Source organism: Amblyomma americanum, chromosome 6, assembly GCF_052857255.1.
Source record: "Amblyomma americanum isolate KBUSLIRL-KWMA chromosome 6, ASM5285725v1, whole genome shotgun sequence".
Lineage (NCBI taxonomy): Eukaryota > Metazoa > Arthropoda > Arachnida > Ixodida > Ixodidae > Amblyomma > Amblyomma americanum.
Genome location: NC_135502.1, coordinates 90,718,660 through 90,739,506, shown reverse-complemented (window position 1 = coordinate 90,739,506; position 20,847 = coordinate 90,718,660). Strand labels below are relative to the sequence as shown.

At 49.2% G+C, this 20,847-nt stretch overlaps 1 protein-coding gene across 2 annotated transcripts in view; it reads right to left on the bottom strand.

The window, feature by feature from the left end:
* Positions 1 to 17,697, bottom strand: part of LOC144093840 (homeobox protein Hox-D4a-like) — a 50,583-nt gene extending 32,886 nt beyond the window's left edge. For both annotated transcript variants that reach the window (XR_013306340.1, XM_077627560.1), the window contains exon 1: positions 16,700 to 17,697. Coding sequence is in view for 1 of the 2 variants with exons in the window: in XM_077627560.1 (XP_077483686.1) it covers positions 16,700 to 17,252 (553 nt within the window). In the remaining variant the exon portion in view is untranslated. The remainder of the gene's footprint in view (positions 1 to 16,699) is intronic.
* Positions 17,698 to 20,847: the final 3,150 nt, after the last annotated feature.

Sequence of the window (20,847 nt, the reverse complement as noted above, 5' to 3'; positions counted from 1 at the left end):
GAACGCCAAATAGCGATCTCTATCTCGTCTCTCGCAGGTTCCCCTGCACCATGCAGAAACGAAAGACTGTTTGGCTCACAGGAATGTGTGACCATCTACAAGCAAGGGCAAGTTTTATCATGATATATTAAAACAAGCGCGATTCTACCCAGGCTGACCTCGCTGGCAGTCCTCCGTAGCGCCGCCGTGTTGAATAAATTGGACTGTAGAGGATTAAAATCGCCCAATAAGTTATGACAACTTTTGACACTACCGAGTTGATTGACCGAGCCACATAAACAGTTTTGAAGAGATAGCAATCCTCACAGAATGATAACACAACGCTCTACGGTTAAAAGCACCCCCCCCCCCCCCCTCTTGCCCTCATTTTATACGTGTGTGGCTGGAAAGCAGAAAAATCCCAAAAGCAAAGAAGTCCCCAAGGTGTCGTCCCAAGAAAGAGTACAAATTGTGACGCGCATCTACAAATCGTTGCGATTGACGTCATATACGCAGGCTACGGTGCGAAACAATATTTCGATCGGAAGAGCCTAATCATGGCGATCGTCGCTAAATCGTGACGTTTGGCGATCTGAATTCAATCACCGTGGTGCGAAAAGCGTGATCGCTCACCTAAATGCGATTTCCCCGTCCGCAGGAGAAAAAAAAAAAACTTGCAACCAACAAACCGGGACGTAATTGAGAGAGGTCAATTATTTGACAGGACTACGGAGATCAAACAAAGGCTTAGGAGTTCGAGTTTACATTGCCTTGAAGCTCGCACAGCCGACGTCTCTTCGACGCTGTCAACATCTTCGCTTTAATGTATATTTTCTGCAACTGCGGAGCAAATTGGTTTTTGATGATATCATCTACATTGGAACTGGAGGTAGAACTGCTAAGCTTTATATAATAAACGACGCGGCATCTGGTCAGCTGCGAAATCTGGTCACCCTCGTCATGAAAGGGCGCAAAATGCGCAGACATGACTATCCGAATGATTGATGATTTTCTAATGAAGAAAACATAAAGAAGAGCAGATCTGAAGTCTAAGTAAGACATCAAACAGGCCACCTAGCGGTGCACTGCAAGCGCCCTTATACCTCCTGGCTAATAGGCCTGTGACCAGGTTAGCACATTCTAAACAAACAGCTGTAGGTGTTTCAGCTAAGATTTTACACAATTTTTAAAAATGTGCTTCTTGAGCTTGAAGCGTGTTATTTTTCGGCATAGCATCGTGAGCAGTGTAGTACATCAGAATACACCTAAGCCGTGCTAACTAGCATGCTGGTTAACTAATACTGAATAGTTACTTTTTTAACTATTACTGTTAAGCTCCTTAATTATTGAGAGGCGTCTAGCCCACCGTAATTAATACCCATATCAGTTCTTATAATTTCGAAAACGCGGTTAACCTCGGCGCTGTGGACCTGCAAATTTCGGCAATTTCGACGAGTTACGTGGACTGGAGAGGTTGCTTTGCCTGCAAGCTTCTCGAAAGCGCATGTATTTTGGCGCGATGTAGCCAAAATCTGTAGCGCCGAGGGCAACCGTGTTTTCGAAATTATAAGAGCTGATATGGGTATTAATTACGGTGGGCTAGTTAATTAAATAGCCGAACAGTAATAGTTAGTTAACCAGCCTGTTAGTTAGCACGTCTTAGCTTTATTCTGGTGTAGTCCACCGCTGACAATGCTATGCCGAAAAAAGTGCTCTCCTGGCTCAAAAAGACTATAAAAAATGCGTAAAGCCTTAGGTGAAACAAACACCTTGCATGTGTAGATCAGGAGGTTCCCCAAGGACTTCGCGAAACACCAGATCCACACGCGCTTCGAAAAAAACGACAAAAAAGCAAACCACGCCCCTTTCAACCCGGCCTCTGCCATTCCACTCGTCCGCACAGGTGACGGGAAAGGTGCATAAGCGTGATGCTTAAGCCCCAAAGAATTTCATTGGTCGATCGTTTTGACTGACGGGTGACGCACCTCCCTAAAGTCTGTTCGCCGGCGCTCGGTAGCCACGATCTTTTCCACAAGTCGTCCGTTTTTTACCGGGAAGAAGCCAGAGTATTAGCTTTGCTCTGTCTTGCAACTAGGAAAAGCGGAAGCTACATACACAGCTTGCACACCAGCGCTGTTTTCAAAACCTCACAACGCAATCACACGGGCTAGGAAACCGCCGCCTTGCGTTTCTAGCTGCCGCTCAACTGCATGCGTGTTGCAAGACAGCGTATAGCCGCATCGCGTTCATTATTATTATTATTATTATTATTATTATTATTATTATTATTATTATTATTATTATTATTATTATTGTTGTTGTTGTTGTTGTTGTTGTTGTTGTTGTTGTTGTTGTTGTTGTTGTTGTTGTTGTTGTTGTTGTTGTTGTTGTTGTTGTGAGCACAGTATGCGCCTTCGCCTTTTCCATAGCTGCGGCTTCACCCTTTTTCACCTCAGAATACTAATCGTCATTGCTTGGGCTGTTCGCTCGGGTCGGAATAAACCAGGTCCGTGAAGTCCTGCCTTACATGTGGTGAAGGTGCGGGCTATTATTATTATTAGTCCTGTGCGTTGTGTCGCACTTCTGATGCTGTTCATTTGCTCGTTTTCTTTTTGTCGCGGATTTCCCACACATCCCGCAAACTGCCCCTCCAAAGCAGCCACGTTAAGTCCGCTGCTGACGAGTTGTGGCACCGTACCTCACTACAGCCGCAATTGCGCTTTAGCAAACTGATATACATCACGGCGCAGACGGGAAGTATATATCATGTGGAGTTCAGGCGGAGCTTCGCGCCTCCCCTTGAAGTGGAGGAGAATGGGAAAAATAGCTAATCAGCCTGACAAAATTTTAGTGATAACAAACTTTTTTCTGGGGAGAATAACATTTTTTGCCGAGCGGCTGCCCAGAAGCCCTACCTAAAGGAACTGCCGTATTATCTCCAAAGGTGACGACAAGCTCGCGCTACAAATCAGATTCCTTCGAGAAAAACTGGCAAAAAATTTTTTGTGTCCATGGCAGAGAGAGGGTTAGTATAGATGGTTCTTAACAACCACAAAGTGAGCAAGGGAGAGGGAGAAAGCCTCAAAGTGCTTCCCAACGTTTCGACAAGAGGACTTGTCTTGGGCTTTTAAGGGTATTTGGTATTTTTATCGGGGAAAAAGATTCGATTCTCGATAAGAGCAAGCGAAGGTATTCTGCTGTAAACGAAAACGAGGTGACAAGGACGTCACGTGGTTACGACTGTACTGAGCATGTGTACACTTGGGACCATGGTTTCGAGAAAAACTCACGGTGATGAGACAGGTTTTACATATTTTTAAAATTTTATTTATAAATACTGCTGTCTCTGGTGAAAGACGTCGCAGGAGTGGTTACAAATGGGAATACAAAAAAGAACAGGGTGGTAGCTAGGTCGTAATATGAAAACGCAATGTACTGGCAAACTCTTCAAGAGGCGAATTACGCAAGGAGCCATCAAGGTTGTTTGTTCCAGATTTCATTCGACATGCGAAAAAAAGAAAACTGAAAGATGACAAGGGAAAACGAAAAGAAAGAAAACAGTCTAAAGAATGCAACTTGTGACGCGTCGATGAAAAATTAATCTAAAGAAAAATCTGGTCAGTTTGCAACGAATGTTTCTCAACAGTCTTACGTGTATTCGTGACGCCACTTCCCTCCACACGCCATTAGGAAACGCCTATACGGCCAGTGCCTAAACGGTGCAAAATACTTTAGATTAGTCAGCGCCGGCCTGTATAGCACTTCTTCGCTGATTACGATATTCTTTTTTTTTTTGTTCTAACACTTGCCGTAAGGCATAATTTGACTGCGATATTCACAACACCATCTGGAGAGCCTTCATAGCGAAGGCAGTTCTCGCACTGCCACTTCAGAACTTTCGCAGCCGCGCAGCTGATGCCCTGACTGAACTTCGCCAATTCGCAAAGCTTCTCCGAGGAAAGAGGGCTGACAGTTCGTGGTATAGCACTCAGAACTGTGGAAATCTGACAGCGTGTGTCTGGTGGTATATTAGGTTGTGTTCCTTCCAGATGTTTCCCAGAAATGTGACAAAATCGGAATCGAAGTCTAATTTACTGCTTAAGATGGACGGCGAAAGAGCATTATTATTAGACATTAGACGTTTCGGTTTTCATTTCTTGTAAACTTAGTGGGCTTCCTTCGGCGTCCGTTTTCAGAACGCAGCTTTCGTTTTTTTTTTCTCGATTAACACTATTTTCTGCGGATGTATTAGTGGTGCTTTTTTTGGGATGCAATATGGTGCTCCTGTGCGGGAAAACATAACTTAGAGTATTTGCCTTTTTCTCAGCACGAACAGTCTATAATTACCAGTAACTTAAGCACAAAGGTCCCACTTACAGCTCTGCTAGTAGGGGAAAGTGTTATCGCTCGTAAAGAAAAACTAACGGAAGGTAAATGGTCGAGCCGCCAGACAAAAACGGAAGTGGAAATTTACTTTAAAAAAAATAAACTGGCTTGTATGGCCATCATTCGGTTGTTGCGCTGAATTGAGCGAGAATAAAAACCATCACGGGGTCTGCATGTTGACTGAGGCCAGCGGTGGAACTGTCACTTAACCATCGCGGTATCCAAAACATCACATTTTTTCGTGACGCCAATGCACGGTTTCGCGCCTGTGTGCTTATGGGGAAACCTACCTTACCTGGTAAGTGTCCTAAGCGGGAGATAAGACCGAGCAACAAGTGCTTCGCTAGCAGAAAGCGAAGTGAAGACTCCTACTCAATAGCCAGCTAGCTGCGACTTGCATTTCAAGAATACTGACATTTTTTTCGGAGCAGTTTAATCCTTTTTATTTTGTTTAAACCTAAATGCCGAGCCCTTAATTGAATCTTGGGTTTTCTGCGCTCCACAACGCAACACTACTGACGATGAGACAGACGAGGAAACAGACAAGCACAAACGAAGAGCGATGGTTGTAGTGCGCAGAAAACAGATGCAGAACCAATTGACCCCTGTTTTAGCACTGCTTGCATTTTAATTGTAATTCCAGTGGAACGAGATCGGTCACTTCGATTCGTTCGTAACGCGAAAATTCGTTATATCAATCCTTTTATCGGCCCATCAAAACTACAGCTTTACGTCTGCGCGATGTACAATCCATGGGGGCAAAAGAAACAGACCCTGCCTCCTTGTTCCACCTACGCCACTCTGCGTAGGGGCGTCACCTTACAAAGCACTTCTGGTGTCGAAACAGGCCCACTGCCCCGGTCGCGACACCAGAAGTGTTTTGTAAGGTGGCGCCCACACGCAGAGTAGCACGGGCCGGAACTTGGAGGCAGGGTCTGTTGCTTTTGCCCCCGACGGTGCACATCTACAGTTAAGCTAAGGCCTCCCGCGTCTGTGTCAAGCGCTTTTTTTTTTGTTTTTCAACCACGAACACATGATAAGCAGAACACACCTTCCGAGGGACAACTGCACAAGTCAAACGGGATTAAAAGCATGACCAAACAAATTAAATGCATAACAATGCAATTAATATAAATGCTCAAAAGAAACAACTGGCGCACGCTGTCACCAAACGTCAGCCTGTGTTCACGCGGAGATGACTTCAATATCCAAAAAAGAAAACGGAGAACAAAAACTCCAGCGCCAGCTTTACAACGCTGATTTGCATGCCTGCGCTGAGTGAGACACTAGCAGTCGTGCCTCTGCGTGATGAATACCCTTTCAGCGCCCGCGCGCTCTCGAAATAGCCGGTGCTAGCGGCGCCGACGTTAATGAGAAGCCGCGGCGTCCTCCAGGACAAGAGCACGACGCCGCTCAATAACCCAGCCATCGCCACGACACCGTATAGGCGCGAAAACACAGATACCCTTCTCACTACTGCTCTCTTCGTACGTTTTATACTCGCCGCAACTGCAGTGCACACGCGGCATGCTGCATGAAAGCCATATCCGGCAAACACGCGTCGCGCAACACCGTTCTCCACGAGCAGCTGCCAGCGTTGCGGCAATACGAGCCCACGGTACATGGATCCGCGGCAGAAGACGCACTGCAGCCGAGAGACTGATCGGTCACCGGCAGCCGATAAGAGAGACCACACGGAAGGCCTGCCGTACGTAGGAGTGTTTAGGAGGAGCAAAGAGTGAGGGAGGGGGGAGGGTGGGGAGAGTGAAGGCGAATAGCGATAAAACAGCCATTTGCCACCGGGGCACGTGGCTCGGCAGGGCGGCGAGCAAACAGACACGATTCCTAACCATTACACGTGTCGGCCAGCAAAAGCGATGAAAGAGAGGGCGAGAGAAAGGGGGAGAGACGCACACGGTGGCGGGCAAAAGCGATCAGTGGCACCGCGGCCGCCGCCAAACGGGCCCCATAAATATCCGCGGGCGCCCAGAGAGCGCCGAGCAGGACGCAGCACACTGCCGACGCGCGGCGGGCGCGCGCGCGCGCTCAGTCGCTGCTTTGCGAGCATTCGCAGCAGCCGGCAATAAAAAGAAAGAAGAAATCGGGGGAGGGGAGGGGGGAGGGAAAAAGGGGACCGCCTGAGTGAAAGAAAACCGTTTTAGAACCCCGGGGCTCGCCGACTATGACCTTCCTTTTGAGCCCTCGAGAACTCCATAAGAACCTCTTTCTCACATACGCGCGCCGCTCTCTCGTTTTTCCTTTGCTTCAATATACGAGGGCAGCGTGTTTCTTCTCTCTATCGCCGGGCCGTATTACACTGCGGTCTCGCAGAGAACCCCCCCTTCCCCTCCTCCTCTTCATTCGGGCAGCAGCAAATGGACAGCGCTTCACTCGCCGCCGGCCAGTTAGTGTGTACGCACGCACAGACGCGCGCCGCCGGCGGACCGCAATAATTTGTGTCACCCCCGGGCCGAGAACGAGTGTTTACGGTCGTTCTTTATGGCGTGCCAAGTGATTGCCGATTTCGGAGAGCGGGGTGCGTGACGCGAGCTCCCCTCCTCTCCACTGCGCCGCCCTTCGTGCATGCCCTCCTCCTATTCCCCGGCGTCTCGTGTTCAATGCGCAGCTTTTCACAAAAGCCCACGCGCTTCTCTATGAACAGCAGGTGTATTACGTAGCATTCGGGGAGTACGCGTGAGCTTGTGCGTGCACGGTTAAGGGCGCGAGAGTTGTAATAGGTCCGCGCCATGCGATCGCGTTTCGTCTGCGCCTCCAGCTCATTAATCCGCCGCAGGGGGCACGCGTACGCTCTCTCTTTCCCTTTTCCACTGCCTGCAGCGGCGATAAGACTAATCGAGATTTTCGGCTAAGCTTTTGCGCATATAAGCGTCCCCGCTCTGCTTACAAAACGTACAGAAGCCGGGAGAAAAGGTGTTACGTTCTAGATTTGTTCTTACATACATCCGCTTGCCACCCTGCAGGCTGGAAAAAAAAAGAATAAGATGTCTTACCACGGTGTAGGTACTCAGGCTGCTTTGGAAGCGGGGCCCTAAAGACGCGTGTTTTGATTCTCTCGGTTACGCAGGGATTACTTTTTCGCCCTCTATCTAGAGTCGAAAAGCACGGGAACATGCAAACGTGGTTCCCGAAGCACTGCAGGCCAGCTACGTGTAGCGAGCGTATGCGTGTGTGCATCCGCGGTACGCAGTAACGGTCCACGATGTAAAGAGACGTGTAATGGAGGCGCGAGTTCGTCGCGTGCCACGGAGTTCTTCATGGCTTTTTAGTGACGCCGGGGAAATCACTCCAGAACACGCGAATGTCACGATTTTCGCGCGCGCAAAAGCTCCCGTATTTCTCGTCGGAAACGTCGACGCCGCCGCCGCTGCCGCGGCCGCAAACGAAACGCACTGTAAAGCCTTCCTTCCAAGCTTTGCAATATTTTCGCTTGCACTATGAAATTAGTGAGTTGCGCCACTACTACTGTACTCACTATCTTATTACGCCTGCCTTTCCGTTTTATGCACCTCGGGTTAGCCGTGCAAAACTTTTCTTTCCTGTGCTGTGATTGGACGCCGCCTTTCTCGTGGTTATAATGACTGACCAATCACGTACAGGGCTCTTGAGATTAGCGGTTTTATGAATGTTGCCATCGACGAGTTAAATGTGTACAATGTAGATGTGCGCCTTCATTATGATTAGGGACACACATCGCTATATTCTAAAAAGTCGGCTAATCTATTCGCTCTCCTTATGCGGTTACCACGCTTCGACGATAGCTAAGTTGTCCAAACTTGACTGGGATATTAGCTCCGAATATATGAAAAAAAAATACAGATACGCTGCAAGAACGAACGTATATGAATAGTAATTACATATATGTGTCTGTAATGGCGCTGAAATATAAAAACACCAGTGTGCAGTGCGATTTCAGCGCACGCTTAAGAACCCCAGATGGTCTAAATTAGTCCGGAGACCTCGACAACGGCGCCCCCTATAGGTTATGTGTCGCTTCGAGACGTCAAAGCCCACGATTTACAACTTATGATTTGTTTCCAATGGAGGATATTAATTTTGCTTATATGCTTCCGACGGACACGGAACAGTCGCGCCTTTGACCTGGACCTAATAGCGGAATAACGCTGTTTTTCGAGATAAAATATCTATGACTCACACAGCGTTCATGCCGTGTCTCCACCCAAGTTCACTGACGAAGCCACACCTGTCGCCGGATGTAAAGACATATGTACCATCGAACACAGCTTGAACAGCTGTCACACGAAAAACTTTTCAACAACTGTTTACTTCTGAACATGTCACATTTTCCTTCCAAGCGCAAGCGAGAGCATGTATGTGCAGGTTGTTCGACCTCTAGTTCACCCGTAATTACATCGCCGATTTCACTGCGTAGTAAAACAGCTACGAACACGTCGTAACTCAGGATGATGAAAGACAATCAACCGGGGATTATACTGTTCAGCGATCTGTGAACATGGTAAGGTGAAAGTGGCCGATATTACGTTTCAGTACGCTCTAAACACGAATACACTTATGTGGGAGGAAAAACGAAGTAACCTCTTCCCGAAACTTTTCACGAATTTATTACCTCCAGCATTAGACTGCGCCAACTTTGTGCGGTAGGTAAATTCAAGCAAACAGGCAAGACACTCTTGGTGCTCGTGCAATGGCCGTAATTGCAGGCTTGAGAAGGCATAGTGTCAAAGCGCGTGTCTAAGCATCCTAAAAGGGGCTCCGTCCATTCCTGCCTACTAAGATTCTCTGCAGGTTGAAGACTACAGTCCTATGCAACTAAAGAACGAGGTTGTAAATGCCTTTCAAAGAAGGCCCTCCAGCCAATGCTGTCGACCAACTGCCAAGATGTCATGGTTAATATTCTTGCACCTGCTAGCGTGACATCGCAGGCTGCTGTAAGCGGTTAATCGGATTAACTGCGAAGTCATGGTACTCGGAATATACCTGCGCACCTTCCGGTTCGTTCTTGATTCGTATCCGACTGTCACAAATTTTAGTCTGCGCTGCTGCCCATCCCAGTGAGCAGGAAGTTAAGTGGCGCAGTCGACAGGATCTTGCTGCTATCAGAAGACACACCAGGAGAGCGCAAAGGCAAGGAAGAGGTGGCAATTCTAAGAACGCGAGTCAGCCGTCGGAAGCCTTAGGGCACCGAACACGCGTGCTAAGCGGGCAGTGTTCGAGAGTTTGGTCGCCTGAACAAGCTATAGCAGCCGCATCCCAACTGCAGAAAATTTACTACTGGCCAATGGCAGCTAAGTCACGCTCTCTTTTAAAAGCAGCAGAGGCCCACGCACGACGCGATATATAACATCGCCGTTCCCAGCAATTCTTTCGCGCTGCCACTTCGAACACGCCAGCTCGCCAACTCGAGAAGTCTCGTTGAAAACGCGAACAGTATAAGTAACACTTGCCGGCGCGGTGTGCACCTGACGGTGCCCGCCGTGCATGTTGTTGCAGGGTTGGGCGCGAGGCTGTTTGTTGTTGCGCCAGTTGGCCAACACCGCTAAAAGGAAACTAACGCGCGCTCCCGCTCGCTCCAAGGGTTCTAAATCGGTCCGGCGACGCCGCCGCACGGCGAAGAAGAAGAAGAGGAATCAGCGGTACTCGCTCGCTCGCGGAGTGGGGTTCCAGGCGCTGAAACGCGTGCGCATGCGCCAGAGTATATAGGCGCGCTCGGAGAGGACTGGTTGGTTGCCGACAGCAGAAGAAGAAGCCGGGGAGGCCCGTTTTAGCGATGCCTTCAAATTTAGATGGAGGAGAAAAGAGAGCGGCGGCCCATCGCAAACGTGCCGCCGTTACCGGGCCTCGCATGCGCGGGGACGACTTCCCTCTTTTTCCGCGTCTATTCGAGCTATATGCGACGCGCCGAACGAGAAGGGACCACGCGACGAGGTTGCTCGCGCGCGGACTTCAGGAAGGAAGGAAGGAAGGAAGCGGCGAACGATGCACGGACAGCCAGCTGCTGCACGGGATCGCTATTTGTCTCGATTTATACACTCTCTCTCTCTCTCTCTTGAAGGAGGTGAGTGAGCAAGCGACAGCTCTATGGTGTTTCCTGCAGCGATGAATGTGCTGCTGCATGCGGCAGATGTACGACTACGCGGGGTAAGGCAAAGAATGAGTTCTGACGAATTAATTAAACATACTGTAGAAGTATTCTTAATACCACCGGGGCCAGAAGTACACTGACTTCTCCTGCAAGTTCTGAACCCCAATGCGCCGGACTCGGCGCCAGGAGTGCATCATCTGGTGGTGCCCAAACGCAGTGCGGCACAGTTTGGATTTTTTTTTCGGGGGGGGGGGGGGGGGGTTACTGCTGTTTTTGATAATATATTCAGCTTCGTTCTTAGTTCTCCAGACTGTCCCATTCTCTCGAGCAATCTCCTTTGTTATCAAGGTACTTACAACGGGAGACTGTGACGTAGTGCAGCTTCATGTCAGCGAAGACTGCCATCTTACCGCTCAAACCTAAGCGCGTCTTTCACATTCTAAGAGGATTCTGGTTTGGGCTAGTTGGTTCATACTTTCTACAACGCAGATTGACACAGCGCAACGGAACGAGAAGAAGAAACAAGAAACACAGGACGGGCGCTGATTTTTTTTTTTTACTGTCAGCTAGTGGGCATTACGAAAAACCCCTCACACGCTGACGATCATTACACAGTGAAAAAGTACTCATGACACGTGCAAGCACTAACATGCAATACCATTACTAAACGGGCCACAGATAAAAGGCGCGCATGAACCAGCTACGGACCTTAGACAATGACAGGTCTGAAAAGCGTGGATATGAGTACGAAATCTTGGAGCTATGTCCTGTGTTTCGTGTTTCTTCTTCTCGTCCTCGTTCCGTTGCGCTGTGTCAATCTGTGCGTGTTTTACGTCAAGAACCGCAGCTGCACAGTTATCCGGGCAATTAATGAATATCGTTCGTTGCGTACTTGCGTAATGTGGTTTACGATGCTCTCAAGAAACCTCTTCGTGACGACATCTGGCCAAACACTTTCGTCAAACGGACCGGCTCAGCGAGCTATAGCTGCGCTGTGGTTATTCCTCTTGAGCCCCGACTTAGCCCTGCAGGTGTTTTTGATCCGTTTAGAAAAAGCTGGCAGCTGCTCGCAACGTCATTCGAAAGCCGAAGACATCGATGACGGAGTTTACCTCATGTGGCGCCGGTTGTTCAACGATGCTCGGCTGTATTATGATGGAACTATAGAACTAACTGCTCAGCTTTCCGGGATAAAAATAGGCTGCAAAAATGCCCAGTTACGAGAAAAACAGTGAAAAGATAAAACTAAGCGCAGTGTTAAGGAGTATACATGCGTGAAGAGCACGTAAACACAGTAGTTCCACCCAATATATGGTACCTGAGTAATTTCTCAAACATGGCGCATTTTTTATGTAAATAGGCAATTATGTCGATGCACTGAATGGTCGAAAATGAAATCCTGCTATTACTGATGTTAGTGCGTGCTTTTGGGGACAGGGAGGTTCTACGAGACGGTATACTACTATGAAAGCAACTATTTTAGTGAGGCTAACGAAATGCCGCTTTTCTGAGAGGCTATAGAGGCCAGAAATTGAAAAATTGAAATTGAAAATTGTTTTTTTTTTGGGGGGGGGGAAAGGAAATCGCGCAGTATCTATCCACATGTCGGCGGACACCTGGACTACGCCGTAAGGCAAGGGATACAGGATGGACTAAGAGAAGAAAGGTGCCGTATAGTGGAGGGCTCCGGAATAATTTCCACCACCTAGGGGATCTTTAACGTGCACTGACATCGCACAGCACACGGGAGCCTTTGCGTTTCGCCTCCGTCGAAACGCGGCCGCCGCGGTCGGGTTCGAACCCGGGTACCCCGGATCAGTAGCCGAGCGCCCCAACCACTGAGCCAAAGCGGCGGGTACCAGAAATTTGGCACAGGCCAAATTCACGAGAAAAAAAAAGGTAAACAAGAAAAAAAGACAGGTAGCGCACATGTTTAAACATTAATATTTCAAAACAAAACAGTTTGGCTACTTCAAGCAAAGGGTGCTTTTGTAAAGCTGGCGTGCAACAGTTATATTTATAGAAGGGTGGTTTGGGTGTTTCCAAGTCTGCAAGCAGCAAAACGAAGCGTCCGCCATGCGCATATTTACTCGATTATTGCGCAATAGGTGAAAAAGTGACTGCTTCGAACGCTGTCGAGCGCCCTGGGGATAGTTTTAACGGTGTTCTTATTGAAAGGGGTCAAATTACTGTGATATATTTCTTATTTCATGCGCCATAACAGCGCCCCATTAGCGTAGCCTTTCAACGTGGCAGGAGAGGCGATTGGTGTCGTGATTAGAGGGCAATTTGTGCGGGAGACCTTGCTTGAGAGATCCGCCATTTGCAACGGTCCGCCAGTTACGAAGCGGGCGCAATGAGACGACGGGAAGTAAATGTGACAAGAAAGAACTCGACTGCTTACGTAAAAACAAAAGCTGTGACGAAGATAGCCTGTCAAAATTACAATTTTCACATCAGCATAGAGTAATCGAACATGTGGTGAAACAGCGTATGTACTTATGGGAGAAAAAGTGAATGGACCACGCACCTGTAATAATAATAGTAATTGGTTTTTTTGGGGAAAGGAAATGGCGCAGTATCTGTCTCATATATCGTTGGACACCCGAACCGCGCCGTAATGGAAGGGATAAAGGATGGAGTGAACGAAGAAAGGAAGAAAGAGGTGTCCGTAGTGGTGGGCTCCGGAATAATTTCGACCACCTGGGGATCTTTAACGTTCACTGACATCGCACAGTACACGGGCGCCTTAGCGTTTTGCCTCCTAAAAAATGCAGCCGCCGCGGTCGGGTTCGAGCCCGGGAACTCCGGATCAGTAGCCGAGCGCGCTAACCACTGAGCCACCGCGGCGGGTCAAACCACGCATCTGTCATTTAGGTTCTTATTGACTTCAGGACAGCGAACGCTGCAGTCGGCAAACGCTAATCGCGGTAGGCATGGTCCACCACGCTTAGCATCTTCCGAACGCGTCTATAGTTTACTACAACGCCAAGTTTCAAGAAATAAGATTTCAAATCCGCTTCCGTGCTCCATTTACTACTTGTCAACATGGTACAAATCGAACCCATTCATGGATTGGCAGAACTCATTGACGCTGTCGTGTTATACAGCGTAACGCAATTCGTCACGCAGCAATTATGAAAATCGCGTAGAGGCAATGAATGTGAAATTGCCGGAGCAAATTTCGCTGAAAGCAAATAGCGTTTACCCGCCGCGGTTTGCTCAGTGGTTAGGGCGCTCGGCTACTGATCCGGAGTACCCGGGTTCGAACCCGACCGCGGCGGCTGTGTTTCGATGGATGCGAAACGCAAAGGCGCCCGTGTGCTGTGCGATGTCAGTGCACGTTAAAGATCCCCAGGTGGTCGAAATTATTCCGGAGTCCTCCCCTACGGCACCTCTTTCTTCCTTTCTTCTCTCAGTCCCTCCTTTATCCCTTCCCTTACGGCGCGGTTCAGGTGTCCGCCGATATGTGAGACAGATACTGCGCCATTTCCTTTCCCAACGGCATATTCAATTCAAACACCGCGAAAGAGCAAGCGAGGATGCGTCGCGTACGTATATGTGATGTAGCATTACTCGCGTCTTTTAGATTCACAGGCGATGGGAAAGAACTGTACATTCTCATATGTATGTCGACATTTTTATGCCACAAAGTGGCAATCAATGAGGAGTACTCGGAGCAGTTCAACTGACGTTTAGTTTCTAGGATGTTACAACCTATCAATTTCAGGCCCAACGTAAACTTACGCCCAGCGCCTTGATGGCATGCGTCCACGTCTGAACAGAAAAAAAGTGGTGAAAATTTTTTTTTTAGCCATGCAACTTTTCACCTCTCTTGCTGCTCTACTAAAGCTCTCGCGAGTTTCTGTGTAATAGCATGACTTCAGCGCACGAAGGCTCTAACGACGCGTTACCGACAACGCAATCTTCCAAACTGCAATGTCATGCATCCAACGATACCAGTTATATAACAGACAATAATATGTGGCACACGTGGCAATATACTTATTCACATTTTCCTGGCAATTTAGCGCGTGAATTTTCGCCCCTTTTTCTGCCGTCGTTTCCTATAAATGGCTATAAAGCAACAGTGTTAATATTTAAGGCAAAAGAGGGAAAATAAGCAAAAGGAACAGACAGCTGCTTATTCTCCAGTCTTGATTGCTTGTTGTATCTTCAACACTACTCATTGTATAATTACGAAATTAGCGGTCTTTCAGAAATGCTCTTACAGATGCTGTCCTTTTGCATTCCCTCAGCCTGAGGACTGACGAGTGACCCAGGGTAGCATTTAAAAAGTTTCGCACGATCTATGAGCCGGAAGAATTTATATACAAAATAGGCGGTTTGTAGTGTTACACAAGTGAGAACAACGCAAATTAATTTCTGCTAACACCACGAAGCCTTCCACTGATGAGACGGTGCGCGCATGTTTCCAAAGAATAGCGGAGCAATTAAAGCCCAAGGGCTAGCTTGTTTATACTCTCTGTTAAGCCCTCTTGGCCGTACATGCACATATAATTATCACGAAACGTGAGTTCTGTGTCTCGAATTACTGCTCTCTCAAGAACAGCGCGAAAGATGGGCAACACTACCGCTGACTATAAACTGGCGATTTTATATCCGAAAGCACGAAAATATAGGCTTTCAAAGGTAAATGCCTACACCTTTTTCCACCGTCAAAATGAGGTGTGCACTTTCTATTTGCATTTTTCTTTTCAAGCCGTTCGAAGTTTATATTTTCGTGCATTGTCCGTCTTTCGCGCTTTTTGCACGATGAACTCCCACCGACAAGCCCAATTTTCGGCGTTCGTGATCCCTGATGCTTGAAGAAAACTGCTATTATTACAGAAGTTTTGCTTCAGAAAATGTAACAGGTGCGCACTGAGTCAAAAACTGGGCGCGCACAATGAGCCATCCCCCTGCGATGTAAACGCGAGAGTTCACATAAAGCGCTCAAATGAGGGCCCTTTCCTTTCTTCCTTCCCAGCTGATTACAGAGGACATTCAAGGCTCGATTATCGCGCTCGCCACTCAGTCTTAATGATGGCGCGCACGTGAGCCGGACTAAGCGCGCCGGCCGACGCTTTATGTGTGTGACGGCGCGGCGAAACACTGCCATCAATTTCTACACTTTGGACCCTATCGAACTACGCCAAGCTTGGTGCAATGCAAGCTAGCCTCTCCCCGTTTGCGGCGAATTTATTAAGGCAGAATACTTTACATATCATTAGCGGTAACACGTGCGCGCTTGCATTTACGAAAACGTTTATTTGCCCTGCTAATAGGTTCGCGACAGTGCCTTTTTTTTCTTATTTTTCTCTATCATGGTGCGCTGTATAATTGGGGCATGCGCCTTATTTTCGAGATCGAAATTGTTTATGCCGAGAAAAAATGTTATATATGTGGAGATATGCTCATTCATTGAGGTAAAAAAGCAGTATTTGTAAACAACGTAAAAGCTCCCCAAAATGACATGCAGGAAAAATGTCACTGAGGTCGTAACAATTTTCATTTTTATAATTTAAGATAACGTCTGGAATACTTCATCTTGCGTTTCGATGTCGTAGTAGTGAATAAACATAGATCGCGCCTGCACAGTAAGCGTAAATTTGAAAACTGCATTGCCACCTATATTGTTTGGTGCCTTGGGCCAGTCGTGTTTCATCCACTGACATCAGTCCAATTCACTTGCGAACGGCCCAAAATGACTTGAAACCGATTAACTCTCGCCTCCTCCGTCAGTATCGAGAATGCACGTCACCACCGCCTTAGTACGGCCGTCATATTCGTGGTAAGCACTGAGCGGTATGATAGGCCAAACGATGTTGCATAAGTGACGCATCATGAAATAGGAGGGCAGTGTGACAGATGCACATGTTGTTTGCTACAGCGTGCCCAAGATAGGCGTTACGAAATATCTCGGGCTGTTTTGTCACGAGAGTAGCCAATCACGTCGCCTGTCTTAAAGACCGTAAATTAGTGGAAAAAGAAACGTCACATAACGCGGCATCGCCAGAGGTGCCTACAGTTTCGCTTTGCAACTCGTGATCTGCTGGACAGTGAGCAACCGTTTGCCCGAACCAGAGTGTGTCGCGTGCATGCAAGCAGTCATCGTTTCTGCCGGCACTTTTTTTTTTTTTTGGGGGGGGGGGGGGGGGGGAGGGGGCAATTTATCTGTCGGTCGCTGACGATGCTGGCACATAGATCGCGTGCTAGCCGCATGCCTATTGGAGAGGGCGCGTCACTTGCCTGCATTCACGTGCGCCTTCTTCATCCAAGGGTAGATGACGGGCTGGCCGGCCTGGTTGCAGTCTCCGCCGGCGACGGTGGTGGGCGCGGTTGCCGTGCCCCCGGGGCTGTGCATGGGTCCCACGACGTGCGGCGACTGCGGCGAGGGCCGCAGCATGGTCGCCGGCGGCGGAGGCGACGGCGACCGCTGCAGCGGCGCGGGCGGCCCCGAGTACGGCGGGCTGTGTCCCCCGCCCGCGTGGTCGAGCCCAACGCTGGGCCGCGACAGCGGGCTCAGCGTGGTCTGCGTCATGGAACATGAGTGCTGGTAGTAGTGCGGCGACGCGCTCGACACGTAGCCGCCGTTCTCGGTGGCGTACGGCGGTGCCGCCGCGCCTCCGAACGAGGCGTACGGGTGCGCGGCCGCGTGGTGGTGGTGGTGCGGCGGGGCCCCGGCGTAGTAGTCACCGGCCCCATGGCTCGGTATGTAGTTCCCCTGCGAGTACTCCTCGGGTGGCGGGAACTTGGGGTCCACGTAGGACGGCGAGTTCATCAAAAACGAACTCATGGTCATTAATTTTTGCCCGCTGAATTGGATGATGGAGATAGTTTTGCTTCGGGCTTGTCGCCGAGCAGCGCCATGGCTCCGCCCCGCCGCCGGAGATTAGCATATCACGTGATGGACGCCATCCAATGGTGGAGGCGGCGCGCGCGGCGCTGAACCCGGCGGCGCTCCGGCGTCAGCGGCGACGATGATGGATGGCGACCGCGCTGGCCGCTCCACGCACATGCGACTCCGCGGGAAAGCCGCGGCTCTGGCCTGTCCGATGCACGGGGCGCACGCGGGTTCCGAGGGACACACCACACAGAGTCGGCCGAGCAGCGGCGGCGCGTCCACAAACACGCACGGTGTAATCCAGGCACGGGCGGACCGATGCGGCCCGCGCCAGCAGTCGCGATCGAGTGGCGCTCTCTCACGTGGCAGGGCGGACGCGCCAAACTTGCCGACTATAGCGCTGCCGCCGGCGACCGGAGTGTTTGTTGGGGAAAGGGGCGGGCGGGGGAGGAGGGCACCTAGGGGGAGGAGGGCTCGTGGGAGGGCGCTCGCCCGAGCGGCGGCGGCGGCCGGAGCGGCGCGCTCGGGCAACAAGTTTGGCAACTCCGCTCGGCCGCGCTGGCGCTGCGGGCGCGAGCGACGCTGGCAGCCGCTGCTTCGCCGCAGGCGCTGCTCCCCCGCACCCTCTTTTCTCGGTAAGCGAGAGAGAGATTTCCTTCCTCTCTTCCATCAACTACCGCTAAGTCTCTAGAGCTGAGATTCCTCCGAACAGGGACGTGCGAATGTTTAAACGCGACCATGTTTAGCGGTTTGTATCTTGCACAAATTCAACGCGCACATGGGGGAGGCCAAACGTAGAACCTGTGAAAATTTTCATTCATTACGTGCAAAGGCAAGTACATTTTCATCAGAGTAGTTTCAGTCGAGTACTTGCTATCGTCTGCACCCGGTCACCCGCAACTAAAACTTGTACATGTGCAATAGTGAGAGCCTCATATATTTAGGACACATTTTTAGCTGTGCAGTATTTTTTTCTTCTTTGCTTTTTAGACTAGCAAAAGGTGTTTTCTTTTTCTTTTCCGCCACATCCGAGGCTTATACCGTGTTTTAGTGCCTCTTGGTAGAATTTGCTCTTAAGTGCTCTTGCATTCAAGTGTGGTCGCAGCTGTGCAAGAACTTGGAAACATCATGTAAAGATGTCTGTCGAATGTTATCTGTATGCCATGTTTTCTTTCAAATGAATGTTTGCAAGACACGTTAGTGGGAGTGTCTCCATCCAAATGTCAGAAACACGGCTTTCTTCAAAATATATAGTATGTTAAACATATGCCCTGTCAAATATAATATATAGTTTAATAAGTTAGTACTATTATATAGCAGACAAGTTTAGGGCAATAAACAACTCGCCATGGCACACATAGGAAGGAAGCCAACAATTACTTAAACAAAGGAAAGCATAGGGGAATGTTTATTTTTATTTCAAATTTCGCAAAAAAAAAACATTTCCGCATGGTAATATACAGCCCAATCAGTATTATGAGTCGTAGAGTGGTACTATCAGTTACCCACGGATATCCTGAGCCTCGTCAGCGGAGTGACGAGAATTTCTGTAATCTTGAAGACATTTGGAAGGTTAGATGCGTAAAACAGGCCACACTGCATGGCACAGAAGCCAACCACGTAGCCTGTATATTTTCTAGAAGGCCTGTACATTTGGCCAAGCCAGATAAAGAGAGAAATACGAACGGAAAGGCAAGGTGGTTAACTAAAACACGCCCGGTATGCCACCCTACACGTGGTAAGGGGAACGAAGGGAGAGATAGAAAGGGGAGAGAACAAAGGGAGATGATCACTTTTCCACATGACCGTTGACCATTACTTGCAGGGTGTACACAGGGCACACACTGACAGTTCACAACCTTGTACTCAGTCCTGAGTCCTTTAAGAACTTGAAAAGTGCCTACAAAGCTGTCCTCTGCGATGAAGGCATACTCCAAGGAGACGGAATCTTGGCTTCAGTAAGGGGCCGAGGATCTAAACGGCGGAAAAATTGCAGCCAGGAGTGCACGCTCACGCTGAAACCGAGGGCAGTTACAATAAAGATGTTCTATAGTTTCGTCACACCCATAGATCTCACACGCAGGAGAGTCTGCCATTGCGATTAAGTGGGAGTAGGCATTTGTGAACGCCACTCCCAGCCACAGGCGACACAGCAGTGTAGCATATCGCAGCGGGAGAGGCCGGACGGAGGACTGAGTTGAAGTGAGGGGTCTAGGCGGTGCAGACGGCATGTCGAGTTGCCAGGAGAAGACGATGAAGCTAAAATCTTTCTTCGGCCAAGCATTCGCAGATGTCTTGCTGCGTCGGCTCTTGTCAACGGTATCTGGACAATGTTGGCACCAACATTTTTAGAACGTTGGTTGGCACTGCCGTGAGCCGGTCGAGCTGCAGCGTCAGCTGCGTCGTTTCCGACAATGCCACAGTGTCCCGGTATCCACTGGAAGACGATGTCATGACCCTCTTCCTGCGTCTAATGTTGGTGATGTCTTAATTCAGCTACGAGTCGATCGTGATCGCCATGGCGTAAAGCACAATTAAGACATTGTAGGGCTGATTTCGAGTCGCAGAAAACAGCCCATTTGTGAGGTGTTTGTGCACCGATGTACTGCACAGCCGCACGAAGAGCGGCCAGTTCTGACCCGGTGGAGGTTGTCCGATGCGAAGTGTGCTGGATAATACTGGTCTGTCTCGCAGGAATGACCACGGCGTAGGTTGAACTTGTACCTGAGACCGAACCATCTGTGTGCACATGAGTGCGGTCACTGTATGCGACGTGGAGTAGATAGGGTGTCAACTGTTGGCCAAGCCAGACTGAGCAAATATGGATTCAGGATAAAAAGAGGCTACGGACGGCGTCGAAGTAGAAGTAGGTTCACAATGCGTTTACAAAATATAACTCAGGTGTCAAACAAAAGGTTTCGCTTGTTTACCTGGAGCCAAGGAGCTGCACGGTAAATAAAATTGACCAGAATGTAGGTATTAGCGTACTTTAAAAAAAAGCTACTGATTGAGTTCTGTGCGATTGTCTCCCATGTTTGCACCCTCGCATATCCAGAACGAGTTGTTTTCACAGGCTTCTCTCTCTTCCCTATAGGGCACCAGTTCTACTGCGAACGGCAAATGCTCCTCCTCAAAGCGGAGAAACTTGCAGCGACACATTAAGACCTAATGGTCGCTTCTCTTTTGCAATCTAAGTATGCTCTATGTTTGCGTTGACATACTCGTGCCTAAAACACCTGACATGCCGCAGCGCAAGAGGTTACGTATCTGGCGCCATATTCGCGACAAAGTATACCAGTGCGTGAAGAGCATTATCCTTTCGAGAAGCTATACAGCGAGAACTTGTGCCCGGAGCTCCAATCTCCAATCGAGCGGAGAGGTGAGGAACGAGGAAAATGGAATCAATTTGCTGGGTCCGAAAACTGTGATATGAGCGGGCATGAATCATTCATTTGGTCCCGACTGCTTCGGTGTCCATCCGCCGGAGCGGTTTGCTTCGAGGTGGGCGATTCGTCATCAATCTTGTGATGTCACGTGCACGTCATCTGAAGAA